Source organism: Plectropomus leopardus, chromosome 18 (assembly GCF_026936395.1).
Source record: "Plectropomus leopardus strain MGB_pleo_1.0 chromosome 18, ASM2693639v1, whole genome shotgun sequence".
Taxonomy (NCBI): Eukaryota; Metazoa; Chordata; class Actinopteri; order Perciformes; family Serranidae; genus Plectropomus; species Plectropomus leopardus.
Genome location: NC_142193.1, coordinates 18794621 through 18821848, shown reverse-complemented (window position 1 = coordinate 18821848; position 27228 = coordinate 18794621). Strand labels below are relative to the sequence as shown.

The window sequence follows — 27228 nt, the reverse complement described above, 5'->3', positions numbered from 1 at the left end:
CTTCATTGAAAGAGGTGTGGACTCTTTGTCATCAACCCTTCCGAAGGAGGTGACTGAGTCATCGTCAACATACACCTTCTGCTCAGTGAAAAGTTTCCTTAAAGGAGTCAGTTCCAGGTGATGATAGGATCATGTTGGAAGATGTTTTCCAGTCCTCCTCTTCAGTCTCCTTGTTGGTGGCCATTATGGGCCTGCTGGTCCTCCACCTTTTTTACTCCTGCTTCAGCTCCCATGAAAAGAGGAGGGAGCCTCCAGGACCTAAACCTCTTCCCCTACTTGGTAACTTGCTTCAGCTGGATCTCAAGAGACTCGACTGCTCCCTTGTTGATGTGAGAAAAACAATGTGGCTCTTTTCATTGCTTTGAAAAAAAAAAAACAAGAAGCATCTTGAACTTCGGTTGGTCTGAAAGGGTTTGCTTTATGTCCTCCTACCTGTCTAACCTTTTCTGTTGTTGCTGGAAATTCCCCATCTTCTATTTCATTGCACTCACGGTGTTCCTCAAGGGTTAATCTTTGGTCCGTTTTTGTTGTCCATGTATGCCCAGTCATATGCCCTGTTACAATTCCCTAATCATAGCACCCTAACCCAGCATACCTTTCTGATATAAATTGCTGGACCATCTCTTGTCAGTCCAAGCAAAAGAAAGCTCTAGTCAGACCTTTCACCATTTCTAGGTTTGCTAAATCTACCACTGTTTTTACATCTCTCATTTTATTTTGGAGAAAAGCTTTTATATATATATATATATATATATATATATATATATATATATATATATATATATATATATATATATATATATATATATATATATATATATATATATATATATATAACTATATATATAGTTTATATATATATAGTGAATTGTATGTATCTATCTAGTTATCTATTTATTAAGAAATCTATTTATTTATATTATTCATGTTTTTTTATATTTTCTCTTTTTTTTAATCTATTTGTAACGTACGGGCGAAGTGCTATATAAATAAATACGTATTCAGTGAATTCCAGTGAATAACATTTCCTTTATAGAACTTAGAGTTTAAGTTTTACCATCCTCCATCTCTTTAGCTGTCCAAAAAATATGGACCAGTGTTCACAGTCTACTTGGGACAGAAGAAGGTGGTGGTCCTGGCAGGATATAGGACAGTCAAACAGGCTCTGGTTGACCATGCTAAGGAGTTTGGAGACCGAGAGATCACTCCCATATTCTATGATTTCAACAAAGGACACGGTAAACATTTTTTTAATTCGTTTCTTTGTTTTACTGACTTGTTTTGGTTCTCTTCTAAATTAATCAACCAGATTTGTTTCCAGGCTTACTATTTTCCAATGGTGACTCCTGGAAAGAAATGCGACATTTTGCACTATCCACACTGAGAGATTTTGGGGTGGGCAGAAAGATTGGTGAAGGGAAAATCATTGAGGAATGTCACTACCTGATTGAAGAATTTGAACAACATGAAGGTAACATTATCCTCTTCAAAGCACTGCACTGGTTTATACAGCACTCCCTAGCATTAGTTGTACTACTTATGCTCTAACTCTTTCTCTCTCAGGTAAAGCTTTTAAAAACACCCAGACAATTAATTATGCAGCCTCAAACGTTATGACAGCCATCATGTTTGGAAAGAGGTTTGAGTACAAGGACCCTGCCTTCAAGGATGTTGTTGACAGAGATCACGAGGCTATCCGTCTGACTGGATCGCCATCCATTCAGGTACATTCAGACTGAGTAACTTTCACTCATTACAAGGACATTTTAAAGTGCTGTGCATAAAACAGATTTGTTTGACTTAAGGCTAAAGAGAAAAATAATATTGCTTTTTTTGTCCTTTAAGTACTTGGTAAAACTGCATTTTGTAGATTCTTCTTTACTCTTAACCTAATCAGTAATTCCCTAAGAAATTTCCTGGAAATAACAATCAAATTTGACACCAACTAAAGGGAATATAGAAAGACAGTCAATTTTTTGTTAATTGTTTATTGGGAACTTGGGAACTACAGCAAGACAAATGTAACATTTTTTGCAAGTAAATCAGCAGCAAATTTAAATGATAAACAACTGAATTTAAAAAGCAAACGTAAACATTGATTGAACGGGCTGGAGCTTAGGATCTGTGACTGTTATTTATGTTATATTTATGTTATATCCTACAACCATGCATTGTTTGTATTGTGCTCCATCATAGATCTACAACATGTTTCCTTGGCTGGGCCCTTGTCTTAAAAACTGGAGGAATTTGATGAAGGCTAATGAGGCCTACACAAAGGACATAAAAACCTTAATTGCAGAGCTGAAAGAGACTCTGAAACCTGACATGTGCAGATGCTTTGTTGATGTATTCCTGACCCGTAAGATAAAACTAGAGGTGGGTTGTCTGACTCCAGTGAACGTTCTTCGAGGCTGATATTACTGATGAATAACTTTGTTGTGTATAATCCTTCTTTTCTGTATGTTACAGGAGTCTGAAATCAGAGATTCACACTATCATGATGACAATCTTCTCTTCAGTGTGATGAATCTGCTTACAGCTGGGACAGATACTACAGGAAGTACACTTCAGTGGTGCCTCCTTTACATGGCTAAGTACCCTCATTTTCAAGGTGCAAAAACATACCCACATGCTCATCTCTGGTGATACTAATTTTACAGTGTGTATATGAAATTGGGATTCACTTTTCAAATTAATCTCAAATTTATTTGAGTCCAGATCAGGTCCAGGAGGAGCTGGACAGGGTGGTCGGGAGCCGTCAGGTTCAAATAGAGGACAGGAAGAACCTGCCGTACACTGATGCAGTCATCCATGAGTCACAAAGACTGGCCAACATTGGCCCATTGTCCATTCCTCACAAAACCAGCCAAGATGTCACCTTCCAGGACTACTTTATCAAAGAGGTCAGTCATCCACACACATTTGATTTTTGGGCATTTTCTTCCAAGATTTTAAACAATATAACTTGCTCTTTTCTTTTGCCTGCAGGGGACTACTGTGATTCCTCTCCTTACCTCTGTCCTGTATGATGAGAGTGAATGGGAGACGCCATACACTTTCAACCCTTCACACTTCCTGAATAAGGAGGGTAAATTTACCAGACGAGATGCATTCATGGCCTTTTCTGCAGGTACAACAGCTTTGTATGGATATATTACAATATTATTACTATAACAAGACTTGGGTCGAAATTACAGGTCACATTTGATGTGTGTCTGTGTGTGCGTGTGCGAAACCTGGGGCATGGGGGTGAACCCGTCACCCCCACACCTGGCTCACCCCCACGTCCTGGCGTGGCATTATGAGGGGGTGTTTTTGACACTGTTGAAGCCTTTATTTTAGGAAATATTTACAGGAAAAATCAAGAGTTAAAAATAATAAATAGCAACTGAAAAATAAAATCAGTTTTTAAAACTTTGTTTAATTCATTTTTCTGCATTTGGTGAATGAAAACATTTAAGGGCTGTCAAATACATCCCTGAGGACTTCAGTTTGTGCTATGGGACAAACACTGCCAGAATAACGTTTGGAGCTAAAAACTAAGTTTACTGTGGAGACACATGAATCAGCTCATCCTCCTGTGTCCGTAAAATAAATATGTTTGGTTAAATCTATCACTGCTTCTCACGCATCGGATATTAAGTGCCAGAACAGTTCATGCAGGCCAAACAGCCATTTTGAAATGTGAAGATCAAAAATGCGACATTATAACTGTCATAAAGCAGCATATGCACAACTGTCATTACTGGTTACAGACCGATACAGATGTCATTTTCACTTTCAGCGCACAGCCTTTACCTTACTTTACTGTACCTTACCTTACCTTACCTTACCTTACCTTACCTTACCTTACCTTACCTTATCGAACCTTACCTTACCTTACCTTATCTAACCTTACCTTGCCTTATCTTCCCTTACTTTACCTTACCTTACCTTACTTTACCTTACCTTATCTTATCTTATCTTACCTTACCTTACCTTACCTTACCTTACCTTACCTTACCTTACCTTACCTTACCTATGGGAGTGTAGGTTGTAAACTGAAGTGTGGTACAGCGCATTAATGGAGCATTGTTCTTTTGGGCAGCAGAAAGTGAATGCGTAGTATTTTTCTGCTATTTAAAAGGCAGATAGCAAGATGCGCCCACATATGCAGATTCACAGCCTGTGTATGCTTTGTTTGTTGGGGATGTGCTGATGGGTTTCCAGGTGTGTGAAATCACTCATCATTAATGAGGAAAAAAATCCTTTCCCCTTGATTTTGACCATAGCAGAGAGAGAGAGCAGAGCAGAGCTGTTAAGCAGCTGAATGCTTCTATTTTGCAGCAGACTTCTTATTAAGAGAGACGCTGTTCACATTCACAGACAAACTTATTTAGCATACTGGTAAAATGGGAAGGGTGCTTGTGTTTTTCAGTTTATTTAAAACTCTCGAGTTTCTCATAAATTCTTAAATGAATGGTTTCAACGGTTTCGGAAACACTCCCTCCCTTCACATGACATAAAGTCCATGTATACAAAAAGTTCACCAGCCTCATCAATGGGAATGTAAGCCTCACCTCTTCGTGCCACATCTCGCACACGCAAAGTGCCTGTGAATGGTACACACATGCATGTGCACATTTTTGCTGAAAGTAAATAACTACTGATGTGATGTTGATTTGCTATAACTCTTTGTTCACACAGGTCGCCGGGTGTGTCTTGGAGAAAGTCTGGCTAAGATGGAGCTGTTCCTCTTCTTCACCTCCCTCCTTCAGCGCTTTCGTTTCACCCCTCCACCTGGAGTCACAGAAGATGAACTGGATCTCACACCAGTTTTGAGCTTCATCCTAAACCCTTTACCTCATGAGCTGTGTGCCATCAGTCGCCAATAAGCAAAAGAGCTGGAGGAGAAGCCAATCACAGCACAGCAAGGCGGGGCTAGCCAAAACATTTTTAGGAAAAAATGTGCCATGATAACTGCCTTAACTCACCCCCCACATCAGAGCAGGTCGCAGATGTTCCACACCTCAAGATCAGCAACTTATCTAGAATGGTAATGTGATGAATGAATGCTGTCATACACAGATAAAGACATTGGCATGTTTTGTATATATATAATTCCTACAGTTTAACAAGTTTAACCTTTTGAAATCTAAGCAAATTGGTTTGATTGCTTTCAAAAAAACACAGGGAAAGGTTGCCCATTAGCTCACCTGGTAAAGCAGGCACCCTGTATGCAGAGACTTTTTTTCCTTGCCGCTGTGAAGAAATTGGATTTTGGATCAATATATACTTTTTTAAAATACTGACATTAGCATTTATATAATAACCCATTTAAAATTGTGAGGAGGGCACTTTTTATGTATGCCTTCTGCTAATCCCGTCAAGGGAGGTCTTGCACAGGCTGCATTATTGACTTCCAGTATACTTATTATATTATCTGCTCTTGGCTTATGTTATTGTTTCAATTTATTCATGTCCTTTGTAATTTTGTTGGGCATGCTTTAGTTGATATTTTGGGGGGGGGTTTTGTATTTTTCCAGACCATATTTTGGGGATTCTGTGACTTGAAAATTGACGTACTAAGTTAACATTTATAGGCAAATCAATAACTCTGGTGTCGGGGAAAAGTAGAGATGGAGCAGGGTGTCAGCAGCTGCACCCTAGGGACCAGACAAGTGCAAAGAAGTTTCACTGTTGTCACGGCACCAAGTGTTGCCAGGTCCAGACTAGGATATCTTTACACAGACTTTATGTATAATACTACACATTACTTAGATATTTTTTCTCTGTCACACACATGGTTGCTTTATAATTGACTTTGTTTAACTGACATAATTATTCAGACACTTTGCTATGACTTTTGAAATTCAGCCCAGATGCCTTCCATTTCTCCTGCTCAACTTTGAGATGCTTCCACACCTTGACTGGAGTCCACCTGTGGCAAATTCAACTGATTGGCCATAATTAAGAAAGGTACACACTTGTTTATACAAGTTCTCCCAGCTGACAAAACATTGACCAATGATTACCTTATTTCACCCAAAGTTTTGTCTTGCTTACAAACCTTTGGACTGGGTGTTGCGATGGATTTAACAGTTGCTCATTAACCAAAAGACTTACAGTAATAGGTGACTATTGTAGAAACATGGTGGTGCAGCATGGCAATCACTGTGGACAAGGACCTGCAGGTAGACATCAATGGCTTATTTTAAGGTAATAAACACAAAAAGATTCTTGTTTTACATTAATTATACACCAAAGAAAATTGTTCGATTGTATTTTTGCTGAATCCATTTTCAAAATTGTTCTTAGCTACTTTCCCCACATATTCATGTTTGTGAAGCTTTGTGTTTTGTCTCCTGAGGACAAAGCAGTAAAATGATGTTTCCAAGCTTTTACATTATGCTGCATCCCTATATGACTCAAAAGCCTTTGCATATCCTTGTTTTTCTCACTCCACTCCTGCCTATATTTTACAGGAGTGGATGGATTGATACCAAACTAGTGATAAAGATACTGGGATTGATTTGTAAAAAAGGATGAGTTTCTCTTTTCTATGTTGTACCCATTTGTATCAAGAGTAAAAATGTTTGTGTGGACATCTGTCATTATTAGACACTGCTCTCCCCTGCATGAAAGTACATACATTGCTTTTACTAATGATTATCAGTATCTACATTGATATCAATGATTCTGTCCCAGTAGTCTGGGTCCCAGTCCCAGGCAGGATACAGGACAGTTAAACAGGCTCTGGTCAACCATGCTGAGGAGTTTGGAGACCGAGAGGTCACTATCATATTCCATGATTTCAACAAAGGACACAGTAAGAATTTATTTTGAGATTTTTTAAAGTAACTTGCTTTGTCCTTGTCTAAAGAAGCCAACTGCCCCTTTTTTCTCCAGGCATATTATTGTCCAATGGTGACACCTGGAAAGAAATTAGACGTTTTGCACGATCCACACTTAGAGATTTTAGGATGGGCAAAAGGATTAGTGAAGGGAAAATCATTGAGGAATGTTACTACCTGATTGAAGAATTTGAACAGCATGAAGGTAACATTATCTTCTTCGAAGCACTGCACAGATTTATTCAGCACTCCCCAGAATATGTCAGCTTTAACACACAAAATTTTGAAGTCAGTACTTTAGCACATTCAGCCAAAACTAATTACAGCCCCTGATTACACAATCACCTTAAACTGACTATAACTGACCAAAGTTTATTTAGCTGACCAGACAACATTTTAACCAGTAAGCACAGATTTTTAGAAAGATTTGAAGATCGAAAAAAAAGATATTTGTTTACTGTATGTGTGTCAGCCCTTATGTTTCTTTAAATAATATCATATAATGATAATGATATCTATATATACTTATGTTATCTAACTCTTTCCTCTTGGGTAAAGCCTTCAACAATGCCAAGGCAATTAATTATGCTTCATCAAATATTATATCAGCTATCATGTTTGGAAAGAGGTTTGAGTAGATCCTGTCTTCCAAGCTATGGTGGAGCAAGATCATGAGTCTATCCGTCTGGCTGGATCCGCATCCATTCAGGTACCAAAGTGACACGATACCCTAAGACCATGTTGATGTTATTTCTTCAAATTTGTACCAGCTAAACACTGCCAACGCTTTACTGCATACAAAATGTAGATACATATGCTTAAAATTCATACCAATTTGTAAAGTTGTCTTTGAGCAAGTATTTGGAGTTTGTGAACCCATAAAAAAATATTTTTCTAATTTAAATTATCAAAAACTGGATGTCAAACCAAACAAAAAATACACTGCAAACAGCTGGAGCTCCTTGGGTTTATGTTACAACAGATGTGTATCATATCTTAAAATATAAACATTTGATTGTCTGTTTTGTATTGCATTACAGATCTACAATGTAATTCCTTGGTTTGGCTCTTATCTTAAAACTTAGAGGGATTTGATGAAGAATATGGAGGATAACAGGGGGGAACTTAAAAGCATTGTAGCAGAGCTGGAGGAGACTCTGAACGCTGAGATGTTCAGATGCTTTGTTGATGCATTTCTGACTTGTAAGATAAATCTGGAGGTGAGTTGTCTCCTTTCTTAGGGTGATATTAGTGATCAATCAGTTGTAGCAAATAATCCCTCTTCTCTGTATGTTAAAGGCATCTGAAATCAAAGAATCACACAATCATGATGAAAACCTGGTCTACAGTGTGATGAATCTGTTTGCAGCTGGGACAGATGCTATAGGAAATACACTTCGGTTATTATTATTATTATTATTATTACTACTACTATTTATTTGTATTTATTAGTATTATTAATAATAACAAAACCCAAACTGTCTGGATTTTTTTCCTATTTATTATTAACTTCCACAAATGTCTCTCTCACTGTTTTCTAATTTCTTGCGATTTGTAGGACATCTCTTGCCAAGTTTCTCAGTGCTTTTAGCCTTCCTTAAAAAGAAGTTAAATCAATTTGTCTAGGTTCCAGAGGATTAAATGCATCTGAGAGCAGCACGAGAATTCTGTCATTAGAGGTTTCAGAGGATTAAATACATCTCAATTTTATTTGAGTCCAGACCAGGTCCAGGGGGAGCTGGACAGGGTGGTTGGAAGCCATCTGGTTTGAGTAGAGGGCAGGAAGAACCTGCTGTACACTGATGCAATCATCCAGGAGTCACAAAGACTGGCCAACATTGGCCTGTTGTCCATTCCTCACAAAACGTCACCTTCCAGGACTACTTTATCAAAGAGGTCAGTCACGCACACACATTTGATTTTGTTAGGCATTTTCTTCTCTTTGGTTCCAAGTTTTTAAACAATGCACCTTGCTCTCTTCTTTTGCCTGCAGTTGACTTCTGTGTTTCCTCTCCTTACCTCTGTCCTGTATGATGAGAGTGAATGGGAGACACCACACACTTTCAACCCTTCACACTTCCTGTATAAAGAGGACAAAATGCATTTATGGCCTTTTCTGCAGGTAAAACAACTTTGAATTGATATATTAAAATTTAAAAGATGTGATCCAGGCTAATTTGCTGTAACTCCTTGTACACACAGGTTGCCGGGTGTGTCTCGGAGAGAGTCTGGCCAGAATGGAGCTTTTCCTCTTCTTCACCTCCCTCCCTCAGCGCTTTCGTTTCATTCCTCCACCTGGGATTACAGAGGATGAACTGAATCTAACACCAGTTGTGGATTTCACCCTTACCCCTTTACTTCATGAGCTGTGTGCTGTCAGTGGTTGATGAGGAAGAGAATTTGAACTTGATTATTGTTTAGTGTATTTATGGTTTTTATTTAATGGCAGGAGTGGGAACTGCTATGCCACATGGGTCACTCAGTCACCTATGACGTGGGAGGGGATGTTGTGTGAGAATTCTGTGTGGACATTCCACCGATTATCAGCATTTAACTAGAAACTAAAGAAGTGCTGATGGTATCAGGCAGCAGAAATTAAAAAAATGAATGTCATTAAAATGTTACAAAAGTGTGACTTTAAAGGTAAGATGAGAAATACGAGGAAGAAAAGACAAAATGGGAAAAAATAGATATCAAGTACAAACAGCTGTTATGCACAAAGTAAATTGTAGAGTTACTTATATGAAATGTAAAGAAAGCCTAGAAATTATCTTACAGTACAATTACCCATTACTTTGTTTTACATTTGTGTTGCTTTGGAAATGTTCTGTCTTACATTGAAACAAGTGTGTATGTTGGCTAATAATATATCCAAATAGAATGGATAGAATTTTAGTCAAGCTCCTCTTGCTCTAATGAAGTCCAGTAAGGTTGCAGTGAAAGACTTTTTCTACCAGGGGTCAGTGTTAGCCTAGAAAAGAGCCCTCAGAAAAGCTATAATTTCAATAGCTTGCTCTTTTATGAATATACAATACAATATGACATAATATACTTTATTGTCTCCTATAAAGAAATTTGTTTAGTACTCAGATGCTGCACTCATGCCTTCACAGTTGTGAAACAACCAGCACTAACTACCAAATCATGCCAATAAATTGCACATAGTCCGAATAGCAAACACAAACTCTTGGACATTCATTGCACATAACAGTGTTGCACACACCCTGCTGCAAAAAACATCAACCAATGCACAATCCCTGCAGCCTTAAGCAGCACGGTTTAAAAGTTTGATAGAGGATGCTTGAGTTTGCAGTTGGGAACTCGTCTGCCACAGGGCAAGAGCTCATATTCTGCGTGGATGATATGTGATAGATCATCTATTATCCTCTGAGCCTATCTGAGAACAGATAAACTTTGACATAAAATCAGTTTGTGTGTGTCTTGGACATCTTGTCACAACATTTACAGTTGTTTAAAAAAAAACCGTTGTGAATCTCTCTCAGCATCATTATCAGTGACCTAATGCTTTTAATACACATATTTTAAGGTTGCTGTTTGTTCGTGTTGTGCAGTTGTGCAGGGTGTTTTTTTCCATTGCTTTTTTTCTTAGTGAGGATTTTTAACAAAACAATCTACAGCACAAAATGTAATATATTTATTTGGTCATGCTGAAACAGTTAAGGGGAGAGAGGTAATTACATGGTGTCGCCAACAAGGAAGAGAGTAAGTAAATATGTGGCACATGTGTGTGCGCTCTCAGTGAAGCTACGTCAAACATGGAGCCTATCCAAATGTCATCCCCTTCTCCCTCCTTCTGTGCATATGTGCCACTCCATCATCTAGAATTTCAGAGAATGAACTGGATCTAATCAGCTGCACTGTGCTTTAGTCTAAAGCTAATAAAATATAAATACTGTCTCTGGTCTTGTTAAAAGCATGGATTTCATGGAAAATCTTTTGCTGCAGTCCACCAGTTCATCCATTCTACTGGGCACTGCTCTGATCCTATTTGTCATGTACACATTTTTCTCCAACTCTGATAATCGAGGAAAGAATCCTCCAGGACCCAGGCCTCTGCCTTTGTTGGGCAATTTGTTGGAGCTGGATTTAAAGACACCCAGCAGTACCCTCTACAAGGTATGTAAATGATATGGGAAGATACATTTGTTATATTAGGTAGATATAAGTGTGCAATCAATTATTATCTTTAGATAATTTAGATTATATATTATATTATATTATATATATATTAAGATTATTTAGAATTCCATCTTTTCCTGACAATGTTGCATTACATGGGAGAATACTGATGTTTTTTCCAAGTTGCATTTTTCAACTTGATTTCTAGTCCAGAAAAGACACAGTAACCCTTATTACTGAAAGCAACACAAACTTGTTTAATCCAACTTGTTATAGGTATTATTGTGCACTTGACACTAAACAAGATGCTGTATTTAAATCTGATTTAATTTGTTTTCTGGTGCCCAGCTTTATTTCACCAGTAGCTCATGATTCCTTGAATTCTTATTGGTTTTTCCAGTTTCTCAGAGATTTCTGCCCCTTCTGTTGACAGTTTAATTGAGCCATTGTACAGTGTTTTGTTATTCCTGACAAAAACAGATTTTTTAACACTTAAAAAAACCCATCTTCTTTTAAAGAGAAGTTTCTACAACCTACAATCATAAAAGACCATTCAAAAAAACAGCATAGTTCTCACAACCATCTAACTGTGCCATATCAAGCTTTTGTACAGTTGGTTTTGTGTGTTGGTTATTACACTGTTTCCTGATTAACTGTGGTTTGCTAGATTTTGGAAAAGAACACATAATTTTTCTTTTGCTATGGTGCAATCCATGTTGTTGAAAAGTGAAATAATTATCCCCATTCTGATGCTACCCTGATAGTGTGTGCACAGGTGAATACATCTGTTAATGCAGTTAATAAAGAGTCCAGGTTGGGTAAATTATGGCAGTAAAACTTTAAATAGTGTCATAATAGCTTGGCTTTTTTTGCAAAGTTGTAATGATCACAACATTGTCTGCTTTGTGTTCCATAGCTTTCCAAGAAATATGGATCAGTGTTCATATTTTATTTTGGGCCCCAGAAAACTGTAGTCCTTTCAGGATACAAGACAGTGAAGGAGGCACTGGTCAACCATGCTGAGGAGTTTGGAGGCAGATACGTTGATCCCATAGTCCATGACTTATGTGATGCATGTTGTAAGTGTAAAGCAGAGACAGCCACTCAAAGTATTAGTTTATTAAGATGACAAACAGTCAGTTGATTCAGTGATGTTAAACTGAATCAGTCAATCAGTCTACAGCCTCGATAACTGCCATGTTGGGCAATGCACAAAGCACATGCAAACGCAATAAAAACACATTAAAAATCAACTGATTCACACAGGGAATTGTTATGGTACTATAAGTATATATAATGTGCCAGAATGCATAAAACATTATCAAAATAGAACTTGTTTATCAAAAAAAGTGCTAGTGGAGGATCCCCCGATAGAGATCCTAGCTAAGCCCCTCTTGTCCTTAAATCCTAGAAATGAGCTAAAATCCTAGAAATGTCCTGAAATCCTAAAAAATCAAGACCCTCATTACCACAGAGATAAGGGATGTTTTGGGATTCATCCTCTGGGGACCTTGAATTTAATGGCGATTCATCCAAGTTGATAGTTGATGAGATATCTCAGTCTGGACTTAAGCAGTGGACTGACATTGTCATCCCTACAACTGTAGTACTTTGAGTTACAACACTAAAATTCCCCAATAGCAAACATATTGTATTGTTTTTTAATTATATTCCTGGAGAATATAATATATCTCTGGAAAACTCTTTCACTGTGCAGTAGAAAAACTCTTGCTATAAAACACTTACTCACTTTTTTTCTGAGAATATTGTAATCACATTACAAGCAGCACAAATTAGATTTTGATACAACATGTTCTCCTGATCTCTCTTTAGACAGAGGACCTTTATTTTCCAATGGAAAATTATGGAAAGAAATGAGGCGTTTTACTCTGACCAACCTGAAAGACTTTGGGATGGGCAGAAAAACAGCAGAGGAGAAAATCATTGAGGAGTGTCACTATCTGATCAAAGTGTTTGAAAAGCATGAAGGTAACTCTTCCCTTCTATTGTATTATTTCTTTGGGAATATATGTTGTTTGTTGTCTTACTCAACTTATTCCCCTTTTTTCTTTAGGTAAACCCTTCAATCCATCCAAGGCAGTAAATTATGCAGTTGCCAATATCATCAGTGCAATGATCTATGGCAGCAGGTCTGAATACAGTGATCCAGAGTTTACACGTATGGTGGACCGGATCAATGACAACCTTAAACTTACAGGCTGTCCTTCAATGCAGGTACCACTATGTGGAAATCAACCATAAGATGTATGTTTTGGTGTGATGCAAAGTACAAACTCTGGGATCCATTAGCATGGATCTGTACCTTTTATTGTGCTGTTTGTGTGATGAATTTGTCATGAGGACTTTAAAGCTGATTATTAGTTGATTATTTTGCTCGGCTTTGCTCTCTGTGCCCATCTCTAGCCTTTGCATACCTCCTAAAGGCCATGTACTCACCTCTCACTCCCAAATACTGCCATTCTCAAACCATCCACTAGTCACCCTTAGACTCTGGTCACCTGACATCCCCACCCACCTCATCACCTGCATCTCATTTCATCGTCTGCCACACTCCAAATATGCCGGTGCACTCCTCTGTCAGATAGTCATAGGCCTAATTCGCATGTACGTGTTTATCTGAAATCCCATTTTTTTCTATACATGTTGGCTTTTTGACCACACGCAAACTGCAGTACAGGTAACTGAAAACTCAACCTTTGTAAAACTTCGTTTGGGCTAAGGATTTTTTGGAACTGTTTTAGTGTTGACATATAAGCTGATTCACAGTGTTTGTTTACAATAACTTGCAGGTACAAAACCCCTGTATGACATACATGCAAAAAATGGTAAATACTGTCTTTATTGGTTAATTTATAGCCACCAAAATAAAACAGCTAAAAAGATCCATGTGAGTGGATCAGTGGTTAAATAAATTCAGTGGTTAAATAAATTTAACTGCCCCACTCCCAAGCAATACATTACTCAGCTTTACTCTTTGGTTCAACTCTTTGAACCCTGGAGTGACATCACTTTTCCTGTACAACTTTTAGATGCCTTTCACTGGTAAAGCTAACCAAGGAAACCCTTTGAACCCTGAGCAAGTTGGTGTGATTATTTTCTAAATTACCTGTGCATGGTGGGACCATCGTTGCAATCATTGCAATGCTGTGTTCTGTCTGCCTGTTACCCACCTGCCATTTGTACTCTGCCATTAACAAAGACTGAATTCATCCTGCTGCCTACAACTGTTTGCACTTTGGTCAAATCCCTCTTCTCCATTTCATCGAAAATGTTCACAGTAAACAATAGAAACAAGCTGACACTGTTTTTTTCTATTTTCATTTTCAGTTGTACAGTGTTTTCCCCAGGTTGTTCAAATGGGTGGGCAAAAGGGTGCTCTTCATGAAGAATGTTGCTGAAAATAGACATCAAATAAAGCAACTGATTGGACATTTACAAGAAACTTTGAATCCTCAGTTGTGCAGAGGATATGTGGACTCATTTTTGAACCAAATGCAGAAGCTGCAGGTATTAAAATCTGGTGTATTATCATGTTTTTTTAAAAAAAATAAAAATAAAAATTCTGTTTCTGTTCAAAGTTTTATGACTGATGATTTTATACTCAACATTAGTTTGTAAATTATCACCATTCCATGTCAATGAAAAAGTAGCAGGGGGAGATTATTGGATGGTAAGAGCTTCTTTCAAATTAAACATATTTAACTTTTTACCTATTTATTAGGATTCTGGGATTACAAACTCATACTACAACATGGAAACCCTTGTGTCATGTATTGGGAACCTCTTATCGGCTGGTACTGACACTACAGGAAATACACTGAGATGGAGTGTGTTGTTCATGACCAAATATCCTCAAATACAAGGTAAGTAATATGCTTGGGTCAAACCCATTGCACTCCTGGTGCAATTCCCAACAGAGGTGCTTCACATAATGGTTCAAGTTGAAATATTAATTTATACTGCAGTAGAAGTTTAAACCAGGTCACGTAAGCTCCTTCATGTCACTATTAGTCTAGAGGTGATATCACATTGCCTGTTAAATCTATTCATATTTGTGAGCTCTTTAATTGATAAATCTTATGAATTCTCATAAAGGTGAAACTAAATAAATACAGAAAGAACAAATAAAAATGGACAACTTACAAATGGAGTACCTGTTGCAGCCTGTCAGCAGCTCATGGTAATTTGAAGTTGCTACATTATGGATAAGTAAGATTTTAGCCATGTGAGAGCCAGGCCACAGACACCAAATTTGTTTTCTGATTGGTCAACAGGAATACAATGAAAAATTTGGCAAAAGCTACATTAAGATCTGGTCGTGAAAGTACAGGGATGAAATATGAGTATATATTAAGAGAAGCTTGTTAATGAGTTTAATAAGGACAGTTTTGTTGAGCTGACAGGCACTGAAAGCAGCATGAAATACTTCTAAAAAATTACTACTATTTCACAGTTGGTCTGAAATTTGTGGCACTGAGGTGCAGGCTGCTGACTTCAGAATAAACAGGTATTCATTATGCAATCTGCAATCTATTTTTTTCAAGTTCTTGAATTCATTTGTTTAAGTTTGTTGGGCATGCTTTAGATTGAGATGTTGTGTATTTTTGTTTTATTATTCCCATATCATTTGTTTTGATGGATTTTGTACCCTGAATCTCCACAGGTAAACCAAGATAAGTAAATCAGTAACTTTTGTCCCGATGTCACTGTGACCTGGCATGACAAAGAATAAATGTTGCTGCATTAAAACAGACTGACATGCTGTTGAACTCAAACAATGGATCACAGATTAAATTCACTCTGCCCCGGTGATAGTCGTGGCCAGAGACATTATGTTTTCAGGTTGTCCTTCCACAATGTTTTCGTGAACTTGACATCGAAGGGAATTTCTTCAAATTTAGCACAAACCTCACTTGAACTCAAGAATGAACTGATTAGATTTTGATGGTCAAAGGCAAAGGTCACTGTGACCTCACAAAACATGTTATTGGCCATAACTCATGAATTCATACACTAATTATGACAACATTTCACACAAATGTCTACCAGGATATCACAATGATGTGCTGAAATTTTTATGCAAAAGGTCAAAGGTCATCTTCACTGTGACATAATAACAGCATAAATCGGGAACAGAAGGTAAGACATTGGGTCAGATACTGAATTGGTGACATTAATCTTAGGTGTCTACGTTGAAACTGTCCTGACTGTATGTGCTTCTGTGCTGCTGCGTTTAAGATGTGTAACGTGTGCGTGGAGACATATAACCTTGCAGTGGTAATTCTGTTTTAGTGACTGTGTCCTCTTTGATTTTGTATTTTCCAGACCAGGTCCAGAAGGAGCTGAGAAGGGTGGTTGGAAGCCGTCAGGTGTTGGCAGAGGACAGGATTAACCTGCCCTACACTAATGCAGTCATCCATGAGACACAGAGAATGGCGAATATCCTTCCCATTGCTCTTCCTCACACAACCAACAAAGATATGACCTTCAAGGGCTACTTTATTCAAAAGGTACAAAATCTTACTGATTAAAACTGGCCTCCCAGTTAAGAAAACTGTTTAAGATGGTAGTTTGTATTGCTCTTTAAAACATTGTTATCATTAATAAAATGTCTTTTTCAGGGGACCGTTGTGTACCCTCTTTTGACATCTGTTCTGTGGGATGAAAGTGAGTGGGAGACCCCACACGTCTTTAATCCTGCCCATTTCTTGAACAAGGATGGGATGTTTGTCAAGCGAGATGCCTTCTTGCCTTTCTCAGCAGGTTAGTGAGCTCAGCTAAGTTAGCTTAGCAAACACTTCTTGTCAGTGCCAACTGAAGATTTCAGATTACTCAACATGTTCTCTCGCAGGTCACAGGGCGTGTCTGGGAGAAGGTCTGGCTAGAATGGAGCTCTTCCTCTTCTTCACCGCCCTTCTCCAGCACTTTTGTTTCATACCTCCGCCTGGAGTCACAAGGGAAGAACTGGATATGACTCCAGATGTGGGCTTCACCAAGAACCCGTCACCTCACGAGCTCTGTGCTATCAGAAGGGTGTAACACTGCTATCTTCCATTGAGAAATTTTACAATAATTTTTCACAAGATCTTAAGTTTAGCATCTGATGTAAATTTCACTTCTTTTTATTAAGCTTCAGCTGTACACATATCCACAAACAATCTGTTAGCTTCTGATAAATTGCCTTGCATACTGAAATGGGAACACGCTTTGGATCTTAACCATCTCTTTATTTTTTGAACCGGTTAGCATAGAATTATGAAAACTAACAGTCTGTAACGCCAGTCCTAATGGTACAAAAATAATAGATACAAAATAACCAACAGGATAGACAAAAAAAAGACAAAGTGCCAGCACATAATCATTTTTGCTACTTTTATAATCATTGCCTATTGGTAAAGACAAATCATACACACATTATTACTAAAGCATTGCATTCTATTGCTGTTTGTATTCTCCTACAATGTACTTTGGAAATTAAATGAATTCATTTAGGAAATGTACAACGTGTGTTCATTGTAAAAAAAAAAAAGTTTATCTTAAATAAGACTTCTAATGTGACCCTAAAAAAGCACATCCAAGCCCTTATGGTCCCAAAACACTGTGTGGCATCCAAAGGCCTCTAAGGTCCTTCCACTTTGATAATATTGAGCTGCTGATCCTGTGAAGAATGATTCGAGTTCATCGCAGGCTGGGTGGACACACTGCAGTCCTGGAGAGTCCTTGCTGAACAGCTGCTTGGGAAATCAGATGTTTTGCTCTCTGACCCTCGGAAAGTCTGAGAATGTGGCTGGCTGTATGAAGGGACATAGGCCTGTGTGTAGGGTGGCATGAGTGTTTGACTGTTTTGCTGTGTGTATGCAGCTACATACTGTTGTGTTTGAGGGGGAGTGTGAGTAAGTGGGAGGCTATCAGAATTGCTACATGGTGGAAAGCCATTCATGCTTGAAGGGCTCAGTCCTGGCAGTTTAAAGGCCTCTACATTTTCTAAACTCTCTAAAGAGTTGTAGCTTGGCTGGGTTTGGCTGCACTGAGTGTACGTGCCTTGACTGAAGTTGAAGGTGTCTTGGCTGAAGGAGGTAGATGCAGATACTGCTGGCAAACCAGAAGGTGATGGAGTTTTGTTGTGCTGTTGTTGGACAAAGCTACAATGTCCCAGTTTAGCAGCAAGGCTCTGTAGAGTGCTCAGTATCTGCTTCTGAATGTGTGTCTGCTGCACCTGCTCTCTCTCCAGGGAGCACTGTTGCTCCACCAGCATCTTCACTGCCTGACCCAAGCTGCGCACCTCAGAGCCCAGGGTCTGAATCTGCTCCTGTAGACCCCCTCTCCCACTGTTGTCCTGGGCTGCCTGCTGGGGGCTCAGGTTCCCCTCGCTACGAGTGGTCCCCTGGCCTCCAGGCGTCTGCAGACGGATGACAGCAACCCCAGGAGCTGAGGATGTTATAGGTGCTGGAGACCGGTTGGGAAGACGAATGCCAACCCGAGGGAGAGGGTGAAGAGAACGAACCGACAGACCTGGTCTCTGTGTGAGGAAACGCCTGGGGGCACTGCCTCCACCAGACTGACCTTCCATAACAGTCTGTGCAAAAGAACAAAATAAAATGACAATAATGAAAACCTATAAAAAGTTAATGGGATTTCTGATAAGTAGGGCATGATATAGTGCTGGTTATAGTCGCTTTGCAACTTCAGATGCAAGCTGCCTCCGCCTCCTTAAAAGGTGGCACAAGTGTAGCACTCAGCAGCGCCCAACCTTGCGTTTTTCATACAGTTAAAGACGGCGCATGTGTCCTGGCCATTACTAAGATACAACTTAGAATAACATTAAATAGTTCCAGAATAAGGACATATGCTGGAATACTCCCCGGTACCAGCAACTGATGTGAAAGCTCATTTACAAATCTACCCGTTGACTTAACATGTACAGTGGCCTGGTCACAAGAAGTGACTGATGTCTGTCATCGATAAAGTGCTGACACAGACTTCAGTCAAGATGAATAAAGGCAGAGGTCAGGTTTGCTCTTTTCTCACCTTTTCAGTTGTCAGATCATATGTTTCAGGTGGTTGTGGCATCGCACTTCTCAAATCATCACCTTGGACACTTGAGTGATCTCTCCTTAACAATGACGCCACCTGGTGGAATGACTGTTGAAATACAACACATGCAAGTTGAGACTGGCACATGATTTGGTTATGATAATATTCAACATATTACACAGGATGTGTGCTATTGCGGACCATAATTACAAACATAAGAACTGAAATTTTGACAAATATGTGTAAGCTGTTACCTTCATCCTGTGTGACAGCGCTTTGTCCAAAAGCCTCTTTCGAGCTGCAAGCATTGAATTAATGGCAGGAGAAGGTGTAGTTCTCCTCCTCATGAATGCACCAGAAGCTGTTTGTGTGGAAGTCACAGCACCAGCCTCTGCTCTTGTTACAGTGGACTGAGGACCTCTCTGTTGGCTGTTCTGTGCAAGCGAAGTGACACTAACAATCTGGATGTCATTTTCCTCCTTATCTCCCTCTTGTTGTTGTTCCGACCTGCTGCCTCCGCTAGTCTCCCCAGACCCACATGGCTTTGCACCAGTGTCTGGATTTGCGGAAGTCTGTTTGGCAAAATTTGCAGCTGATGTAAAGCCAGCATGATGAGATGCCTCTCGCAGAAGATTCTGGAGATGAACGTTACTCCAGCTCTCTTGCATTGACCCGGCTCGAGGCTGCACTTGTGCAGATGATGTGCTGCTTCCGGCCTCTATAGGTCTGACTCTCCCTGGTGGCCTCCCTTGAAACTCCCTCAGGAACAGATAGATGGCCTGGGCAGATACCTTGATGTTCTCCAACTCCAGCACAGCTTTGATCTTACGGAAACTGAGACCAGCCTTCCGCAGCTCCACCACTTTGTGTTTGGCAGCTTCATCCAGTCGGCCCATGGTCTCTCACTCCAGAGAGCCTCTCAGAATTTGGCTGGTAATCTGTAAAAGATTCATAAATTACAAATAGTTAAAAATACTAGGAATGGGGGCGAAAATTGACACAGCATAGTATTGTGATATTATACACCACAGATACAGATTATTAATGTTGCAAAAACAAATTTAACTTTTGGTAGGCTACTAGAATATTAAAATAAATTTCTTTTTTTACTCCATTAGATACTGCTGCTGCTGCTGCTGCTACACATGCAATAAAAATCATGTATATCAAGTGGGAAACTTTATTTTGAAAATATTAGATTAGATAAAACAGATAATGAGATTTTTCTTTCTTTGAGAACATAATTTACTGTTGAAAAAAAGTAAATATAGCAATATATCTCAATAGGTTATTGAAATACTCAGCATACTGCAAAACATTTAAAATCACAATGATGTATCATGAACAAAGTATTGTAATGTGGGGCCTCTGCTGATTCCTGGCTGTATTTAATACTGAAAAATAGAGGTAGAAAAAATGAACATTTTGTGACTATAGGTGCTGCTTTGGATGTCATAGTATGTGAAAATACCAGTAATATCAGTTTATAAGAACTTTTTTATTCAAAATTTCCCCGTTTTTATTCAATACCAAAATAACTTTTTCCCACCCATTATAATAACATGCTACTTCATGCTATATTGTGTGCCGCTCTTGCTATTATACGTTATTAAAGTCTCTCAGTAAAAAGAGGAACTTAAGCCACTTTTAACGTTATTAATACACACATAAAAAAACTAACTTACATCTTAACAGCTGCCCAATTATTCTGTCGTCGCATATATTTGCTTGATTAATCAATGGCAAAGCGGGTTGGCTAATTTTTAGTGGATCTGAACATGGAAATAACCGTCACATAACGAGTAACATTACACTTTTATCCAGATTATAAAAGTTGTACAGAATTGGTGAAAAATATTTCTCACAACGGTGGAAGCTGAGCTAACGTTAGCTAACGACAACAGCTATCACACTAACGTTAACTTATCAGTAAAACGCTCACCTTGTCGACAAAAGGGAAGATCGATTGGTTTTTATATCATTTCAGGTACTGAAATTAAATATGTCGCTTTAGCATAGCAACGATGTAGTCATACACACGTAAAGTCACATTTTTTTTTAATCGACAACATAAATAAACAAATGAGTTGGCTCGTGTGCATACGTAACTTCCGCTACGACGTCATCACCGAGCGACGTCTTCTCAGGCTGCAAGTGGTTGAAACGAAATCACCTCGTTTGAAAAATATGTAAGTTTCGCGTTTTAATTGACTGCCGTCAACCTAGTTTCAACTCCAGGTCATATTTTATTATATAGCGAAGGTCGAGTCACGTTTTTATAACCGTTTGTGCACTTATTAGTACATTGGTAATCGATAAAACAGCAGTCCCCGTGGCGCCTTGTTTTGAGGAGAATGAAAATCAATGGCGGCGGGTATCGGTTCAATAGTAACGTTAGTGGCAATTAAGTTTGTTAGTCTGATATAGCTTCGTCATAATAATAATAATATAAGATTTTACATTCATTCCCAATATATTTAAATTAAAACCGACGAGAATATTAAAAATGCAAATATCGTTTTCATGCAACACTGGCGCGGTTTAGCTCCGATTCACTGGTTTACACTCTCTATACGTGACTTTCTTTACTTACTTAATCCCTTTTTAGTTGTATGTCCCTGATAATTGTCACAAGAATATTGCAGGTTCATGTGTTTAGGAAACACCGAGCTCACTTTTCAGGCAGTACTTTATTAGATAAGATTAGAGAAATCCCACAGTTGGGAATTTGCATTGTTACAGCAGCCAGTTGTGTACAGGATAAGCAAGCAAAAGATCAATATAAATAGTAATAAATAAGCTGCCAAATAGTTAAAAACAAGGTGCCAAACTCAGCATTTTAACAAATCCACCCTCCACCATAAATAACAATAGTTTACAGTTTCTGGCTATGTTAAACTGTGTGATTTTTGACATTTTTAAAGAAAACTTGCCTCTCTAACCTACTTGCAGGTTTTGAGGCTATTCAAAATAAATACAAAATTCAACCATTTAAAGTTGAAAGTCCCTCCTCATTGCTTAAAAAAATCTGAAGTTGCTTCCCCATTTTAAACCACCCCCCTCCTCTCATAAATAACCCTTAGGCGAGAGAAAAAATTGTGGCCAAGAATTTTAATTGTGATTAATTGTTATTGTTAATTGTTATTTATCAAAATGTCAAAAATATAATTCATTATTGGTTCCAGCTTCTCAAAAGTTTTGCAAGTCCCATTTTGTGACATAGTAGGGACACTGTCTTTGGGTATTTGATCTGTTAGTCAGACACTGTTACATTAATATATAGAGGAAACATTACTGAGATCAGTAAACATGTTCACAGAGTATATGACATTTCAGCTGAGCCTGTTATCCACTTTTGAAATAATGGATATGATTTAAAAGTGAACTTCTTAAAAGTACTTCCACAAAGTTGTTTCTCTGAAAAGAGAAAAAAAACTTCTTCACACTTTGTTGGGATGAGCTTGAAGAGGATGTGTTGCAGGCTCCTTATTTTAAAAATATATTGCATAAGTTCTGGTCAGCAACAGAGGATATTTTTAAAGCTGATTTTTTGACTATTTGTCTAATTATTGTTACAATGAACATGAGTGGTATGGTATTGCTTTGTGGTGTGGCTTGTTTGTTGTTGATGTGTTGGATTTTTATCCTATAGAAAAAGGATATAAACCTGACCTGAAGAAGATCCAAGCAGGATAAAAATGTTGTTTTTAATAAACTTGTGTGGCATGGAGTAAGTGTGCAGGCGTTACCTTTTTTTCCCTCATGAAAGGATTTATATTCTACACCAAAAGTTTTTAATTTGATTAAATTTCATTGAAATACATTCTCTTGGTCTTTGAGGAATTGTTACATGCAGTGTTGACTACTTGCTGACTTTTTGTAGACTAAACTCATTAAAATGATTGTATATTGTGGCCCCCACCGATAACAACGTATCTGATGTCAAAGTAACAGCAGCTTGCCTCTGACTTTAGGGCACCATCACCCACAAAGCGGAAGGAGGAGGAAAAAGCAAAAGACAGAGGCAAAGAAAAGACTGGTGCTAAGGAAGGAGACAAAGAGAGAGGACGGGAGAAAGCAAGGAAACGCCGCAGTGCCTCTACTGGTAGCAGCAGCAGCAGGTTTGTTTATGGCAGTGACAAAAATTCTTAAATATGACTTTTTGATTTACCTAACATGTTTTTCTATGTTTTCATTACAACCAGATCCAGATCTAGCTCTACTTCAAGCAGCAGCTCTGGTTCCAGCTCAGGCTCCTCCAGTGGGTCCAGCTCATCTGGTTCCAGCCGCTCTGGATCTTCAAGCTCTCGTTCCTCCTCCTCCTCCAGCTCCTCAGGCTCCCCTAGCCCCAGCCGTAGACGCCATGACAACCGCCGCCGTTCTCGCTCAACGTAAGTCACTTCATCTAACGCAGCTACACGATATTTGTACACTGTGAAGTCTTGTTTTTTTTTAATTGTTTATCATGATGAAACTAAAGCATTTGTGATTCTGCAGGTCCAAAACACAGAAGAGGGGAGATGATAAGGAGCGAAGGAAAAGAAGCCCCAGCCCCAAACCAACTAAAGTTCACTTAGGGCGGCTGACCAGGAACGTCACCAAGGTCAGATGAGAAAGTGTTAAACTTTTCATAGCAGAATGAATGATATATTGAGATTAAAAACACTACCTCAGAAATGTCACAATAAGATAGATAAGAACATCACATTCTTAATATCCTGGACCAAAGTTACAGAACACAGACATTTTTGAGAAGGTGCTTTTATTTTAATTAAAGTGGAAATAGACAAGTGTTTTGACTTAAGAAGTAAATGTTGATTACGCAACACAATGGCTAGAGAAATAATGATGACATCAGCGTTTCAATTATAAGCCTTTCTTTCACCGTGTAGTTATGTAGGGCACAATGAAGGCTTGATTTATGGCACACAGGAAGTGTGTCGAGCAATGTGCATCCAAAACAGAGAGCGGATAGTGATCCAAATGTCGGGACTACAACGCACTCGCGGACTTGTGAACTTTGAGGGTGCATTTACAGAAAGTGCTCAGTGCTGTCCAAATTCACGTATCATAAATTGCTGTATTAAAATAAGACAATAATAACAAGTAAATAATAGTCTTGTTATAAATAATAACAAGACAATGTAAACAATGCAGTAGTAACACTAAACACAGCTTTAAAGACAAAAGGACAATAATATGTAAAAGCTGTACTCATAGTGAGTGAAAAACCAGAGAATAAAAATGTGTTTGACGTCAGGATTTAAAAAACAGGCAACATAATATGTATAGGCAGCTTGTTCCAGAGTTTGGGTGCTACAGCTGAAAAGGTGCGTTTTCCCTTTGATCTTGGGACAGCTAGGAACAAGTGCTCAGCGGACCTCAAAGACCTTGAAGGAACGTACAATTGTAAAAGGTCAGAGAGATATGATGGAGCAAGCCCATTTAATGCTTTGTAGATAAACACTAAAATCTTCAAATCAGTCCCAAAACCAGCGGGGAGCCAGTGAAGGGAGGCCAGTATGGGGGAAATGTGCTCTCGCTTGCTTGTTCCTGTTAAAAGTCGTGCTGCAGCATTCTGGATTAATTGCAAGCATGAAATAAATGCACGGCAAACACCAAAATAACGAGCATATCAATTGTCGATAGACAATACTCTTTAAAAGCATGTAAAACCCTTCCAAAGTCACTATAAGAAAAAAAAGGATTGACCACAGATGACAGCTTCAGTTGGAAAAAGCTTGATAATGTATGTATATCTAGTTTGAAGTCATTGTCCATTATGACACTCAGATTTTTGGCAGTGGGTTTAACACATGGTGTAAGGGAACACAGGTCTACATGGGCAGAATCACATGGACCACTGCGTCCGAGTAACAGGACTTCAGTTTTACTCTTATTGAAATTTAAGAAAATTTAGCGCCATACAAGCTTTGATGTCCTTGAGGCAATCCAGCAGTGGTTTGAGAGATAATCACAATTTTTAACATGGTTCTGATACGCATACTGTATGCTGTCTCTGCACAGGACCACATCCAGGAGATCTTTTCCACTTATGGAAAAATCAAAATGGTTGAAATGCCAATGGACAGGGTCCACCCACACCTGTCAAGAGGCTACGCTTACGTGGAGTTTGAGAATCCGGAGGAGGCCCAGAAAGCCCTGAAACACATGGACGGAGGTAGGCTTTCGTTGTCTCACACCGTGACTTTGGGTATATTAGTTGAATATATGTTTGTGATGACTTTGTCATTGACAGGCCAGATTGACGGACAGGAAATCACTGCATCTGCTGTGCTAACTCAGCGAGTGCGTCCTCCACCTCGTAGACCTTCTCCACCCCGCAGGATGCCCCCACCGCAGCATATGTGGCGTCGCAGTCCACCGCGCATGAGGAGAAGGTACATTGAATGAATGTCCATTTATATTTGACTTAAACACTACTTTGTGAAAATATGCTTATATTAAGTTTTTTTTTTTAAATTTTATTTTTTTAAACTTTTTTTGTGTCCTTGCAGGTCCCGCTCTCCAAGGAGGCGGTCCCCAGTACGTCGCCGCTCTCGCTCCAGATCTCCTGGTCGCAGACGTCACCGCTCTCGTTCCAGCTCTAACTCCTCCAGATAGACGAATATCCCGCCTCCTGATACGAAATGATCGCTTAGATTCTCTGACACCAGATCAGCTGAAGTTTCTGCTTTTCAGACCTCACGGACTCACCAGAAATAAAAACATCTGCACTGTAGCCAACATGAACATCTGCGTGCATATAGAAAGCAGAAATGTTTTTTTTTTTTTTTTTGTTTTTTGTGCAAATGTAAGTTTCTTTTCTTACTTTGTTTTAGGCTGATTGTTAAAAGCTGAGTCAGTTTTGTTGTTTTGTTTCAAGCAGAGTTAGGGCTCTACTGAGATCTACAAATATTTCTTTTAATAAGGTGCAACTTCTTTTTACCATGTACTGAATTTTTAAACATTTTGAAAAATAAAAATTCTGAAACGTATTCACTGTGTAACAATCAGGTCAAGATTGTAAGAGGCCTTCACCGTTAAACGTAATGTTGGTACAAGGGGAACAGTGTGCACAAAAACAGTACCTCTTTAGTGTACCTTAGATTTTTGGAAGCTGTAACTATAGCTATAAATACTGTGGATGCTTGTAGGCTTAACACTGTAAAGGTAGTGTGTAACAGGAACACAATATAAATACAATGTATGTCAAAAGCCCCTGGAATAAGTCAATTTGTGTAGCTTTCAATGTTCAGTTTTGTTCAGATAGTTATTAACATCCAGTCTTGTACTTGTTATGTCCACCCCAGAGCCACTGAGTACTCCTGTTATCCCCTGTTATAATTCTGGAAATTTGGGGGGGGGTTTGTAACAAAGCATGAAGGAGAGGCCGTTCTATGGTTACACATATTTCACGTTGGGTTGCACACAAGTAGTTCTAATAATTTTTGGCTGATTAGACTGTTTATGAAGAACTTTGTGGGTCTGTACAAACTGTGCATAACTGACATTGCCCTCAGGCTCCTGTGAGTTTTGTTGCAGCTTTTAGGGTGGGACATATTTCACATTTGGGGGAGATGTTGTGGGTTGGCACACTTTTCACTCTCTTCAATATTTCATAATATAACATAATTTAATTTAGGATATTCTAACCAGCAGCACATCAAAAGGTAAAGTCTCAGATATAAATAAATAGGTTTTAATGTACACAACTGTTTATTTATTTATTTTTTAGAATTAGGTGATTTGCATTTGTGCCACATCAGTTCCATCAGGGCGTTGGTTGGTACAATGTTCAAATGCAATAGTTAAAATTTGAAAAAAAAAAAGCATTTTATCAGTAGGAATCTCCTAATTACTTCTGCTAATGATGACTCGAAATGATAATAACAACTGACAATATAAATGTTGTTTTACTGTAAAAATATACAGTTACAACAGTTAATTTTACTGGCACCAATTTTTAAATTCAACAAAATGAACATGTGGGCCTACAAAACATCAGGTAAATGATAGCAGCACACATAAAAGACAACAAGTCTTTGTATAATGACAAAATAAGTAAATAAATGATGAAAAAAAAAGATTGGAAAAAGGTACAAGGGTTACAAGCATACAGATAAAAAAAGTATAGACCTAGTCCATTTTGCCAAAACATTCTCAAATGAATAGCTCCTTCTACATTGAATTACATACT

General features: G+C 38.5%; 4 protein-coding genes, 1 long non-coding RNA gene and 1 pseudogene across 10 annotated transcripts; 4 read left to right on the top strand and 2 right to left on the bottom strand.

Moving 5' to 3' along the window:
• The first annotated feature begins 116 nt into the window (after positions 1–116).
• Positions 117–6584, top strand: LOC121964019 (cytochrome P450 2K1-like). Its single transcript, XM_088091354.1, has 11 exons — positions 117–329; positions 1076–1238; positions 1322–1471; positions 1564–1724; positions 2197–2376; positions 2470–2611; positions 2719–2903; positions 2989–3130; positions 4687–5035; positions 5857–5958; positions 6127–6584. The coding sequence occupies exons 1-9, from the start codon at positions 132–134 to the stop codon at positions 4872–4874; spliced, it is 1509 nt and encodes a 502-aa protein (XP_087947480.1). The 5' UTR covers positions 117–131; the 3' UTR covers positions 4875–5035; positions 5857–5958; positions 6127–6584.
• LOC148186478 (uncharacterized) lies at positions 3985–5669 on the bottom strand. Its single transcript, XR_015779691.1, has 3 exons — positions 5196–5669; positions 4974–5027; positions 3985–4779 (listed from the first exon to the last, which is right to left on the bottom strand). It is a non-coding gene; the product is annotated as an uncharacterized LOC148186478 (long non-coding RNA).
• On the top strand, positions 5972–10751 carry LOC121956558 (cytochrome P450 2K1-like; annotated as a pseudogene). Its single transcript, XR_015779690.1, has 5 exons — positions 5972–6198; positions 6691–6808; positions 8555–8729; positions 8827–8955; positions 9036–10751. The product of XR_015779690.1 is annotated as a cytochrome P450 2K1-like (transcript).
• On the top strand, positions 9093–17497 carry LOC121956555 (cytochrome P450 2K1-like). Of its 5 annotated transcripts, XM_088091349.1 has the most exons (9): positions 9093–10970; positions 11890–12052; positions 12807–12962; positions 13048–13208; positions 14322–14501; positions 14716–14857; positions 16320–16504; positions 16616–16757; positions 16846–17497. In XM_088091349.1, exons 1-9 carry the CDS (start codon positions 10770–10772, stop codon positions 17031–17033), a joined length of 1518 nt encoding a protein of 505 aa, XP_087947475.1. In that variant the 5' UTR covers positions 9093–10769; the 3' UTR covers positions 17034–17497. The 5 variants fall into 5 exon arrangements, with proteins under 5 accessions (XP_087947475.1, XP_087947476.1, XP_087947479.1 ...); XM_088091350.1 differs by lacking the exon at positions 11890–12052 and having other exon boundaries at positions 10841–10970; XM_088091352.1 differs by lacking the exons at positions 9093–10970; positions 11890–12052; positions 12807–12962; positions 13048–13208 and adding an exon at positions 13390–13671.
• LOC121956556 (uncharacterized) lies at positions 17201–21117 on the bottom strand. The gene is made up of 4 exons (XM_042504828.2): positions 20971–21117; positions 19283–19966; positions 19023–19136; positions 17201–18570 (listed from the first exon to the last, which is right to left on the bottom strand). Exons 2-4 carry the CDS (start codon positions 19922–19924, stop codon positions 17614–17616), a joined length of 1713 nt encoding a protein of 570 aa, XP_042360762.2. The 5' UTR covers positions 19925–19966; positions 20971–21117; the 3' UTR covers positions 17201–17613.
• rnps1 (RNA binding protein S1, serine-rich domain) lies at positions 21062–26026 on the top strand. The gene is made up of 7 exons (XM_042504824.2): positions 21062–21217; positions 23003–23149; positions 23234–23419; positions 23526–23631; positions 25056–25209; positions 25288–25429; positions 25547–26026. Exons 1-7 carry the CDS (start codon positions 21111–21113, stop codon positions 25650–25652), a joined length of 948 nt encoding a protein of 315 aa, XP_042360758.2. The 5' UTR covers positions 21062–21110; the 3' UTR covers positions 25653–26026.
• The last annotated feature ends 1202 nt before the right edge of the window (positions 26027–27228 follow it).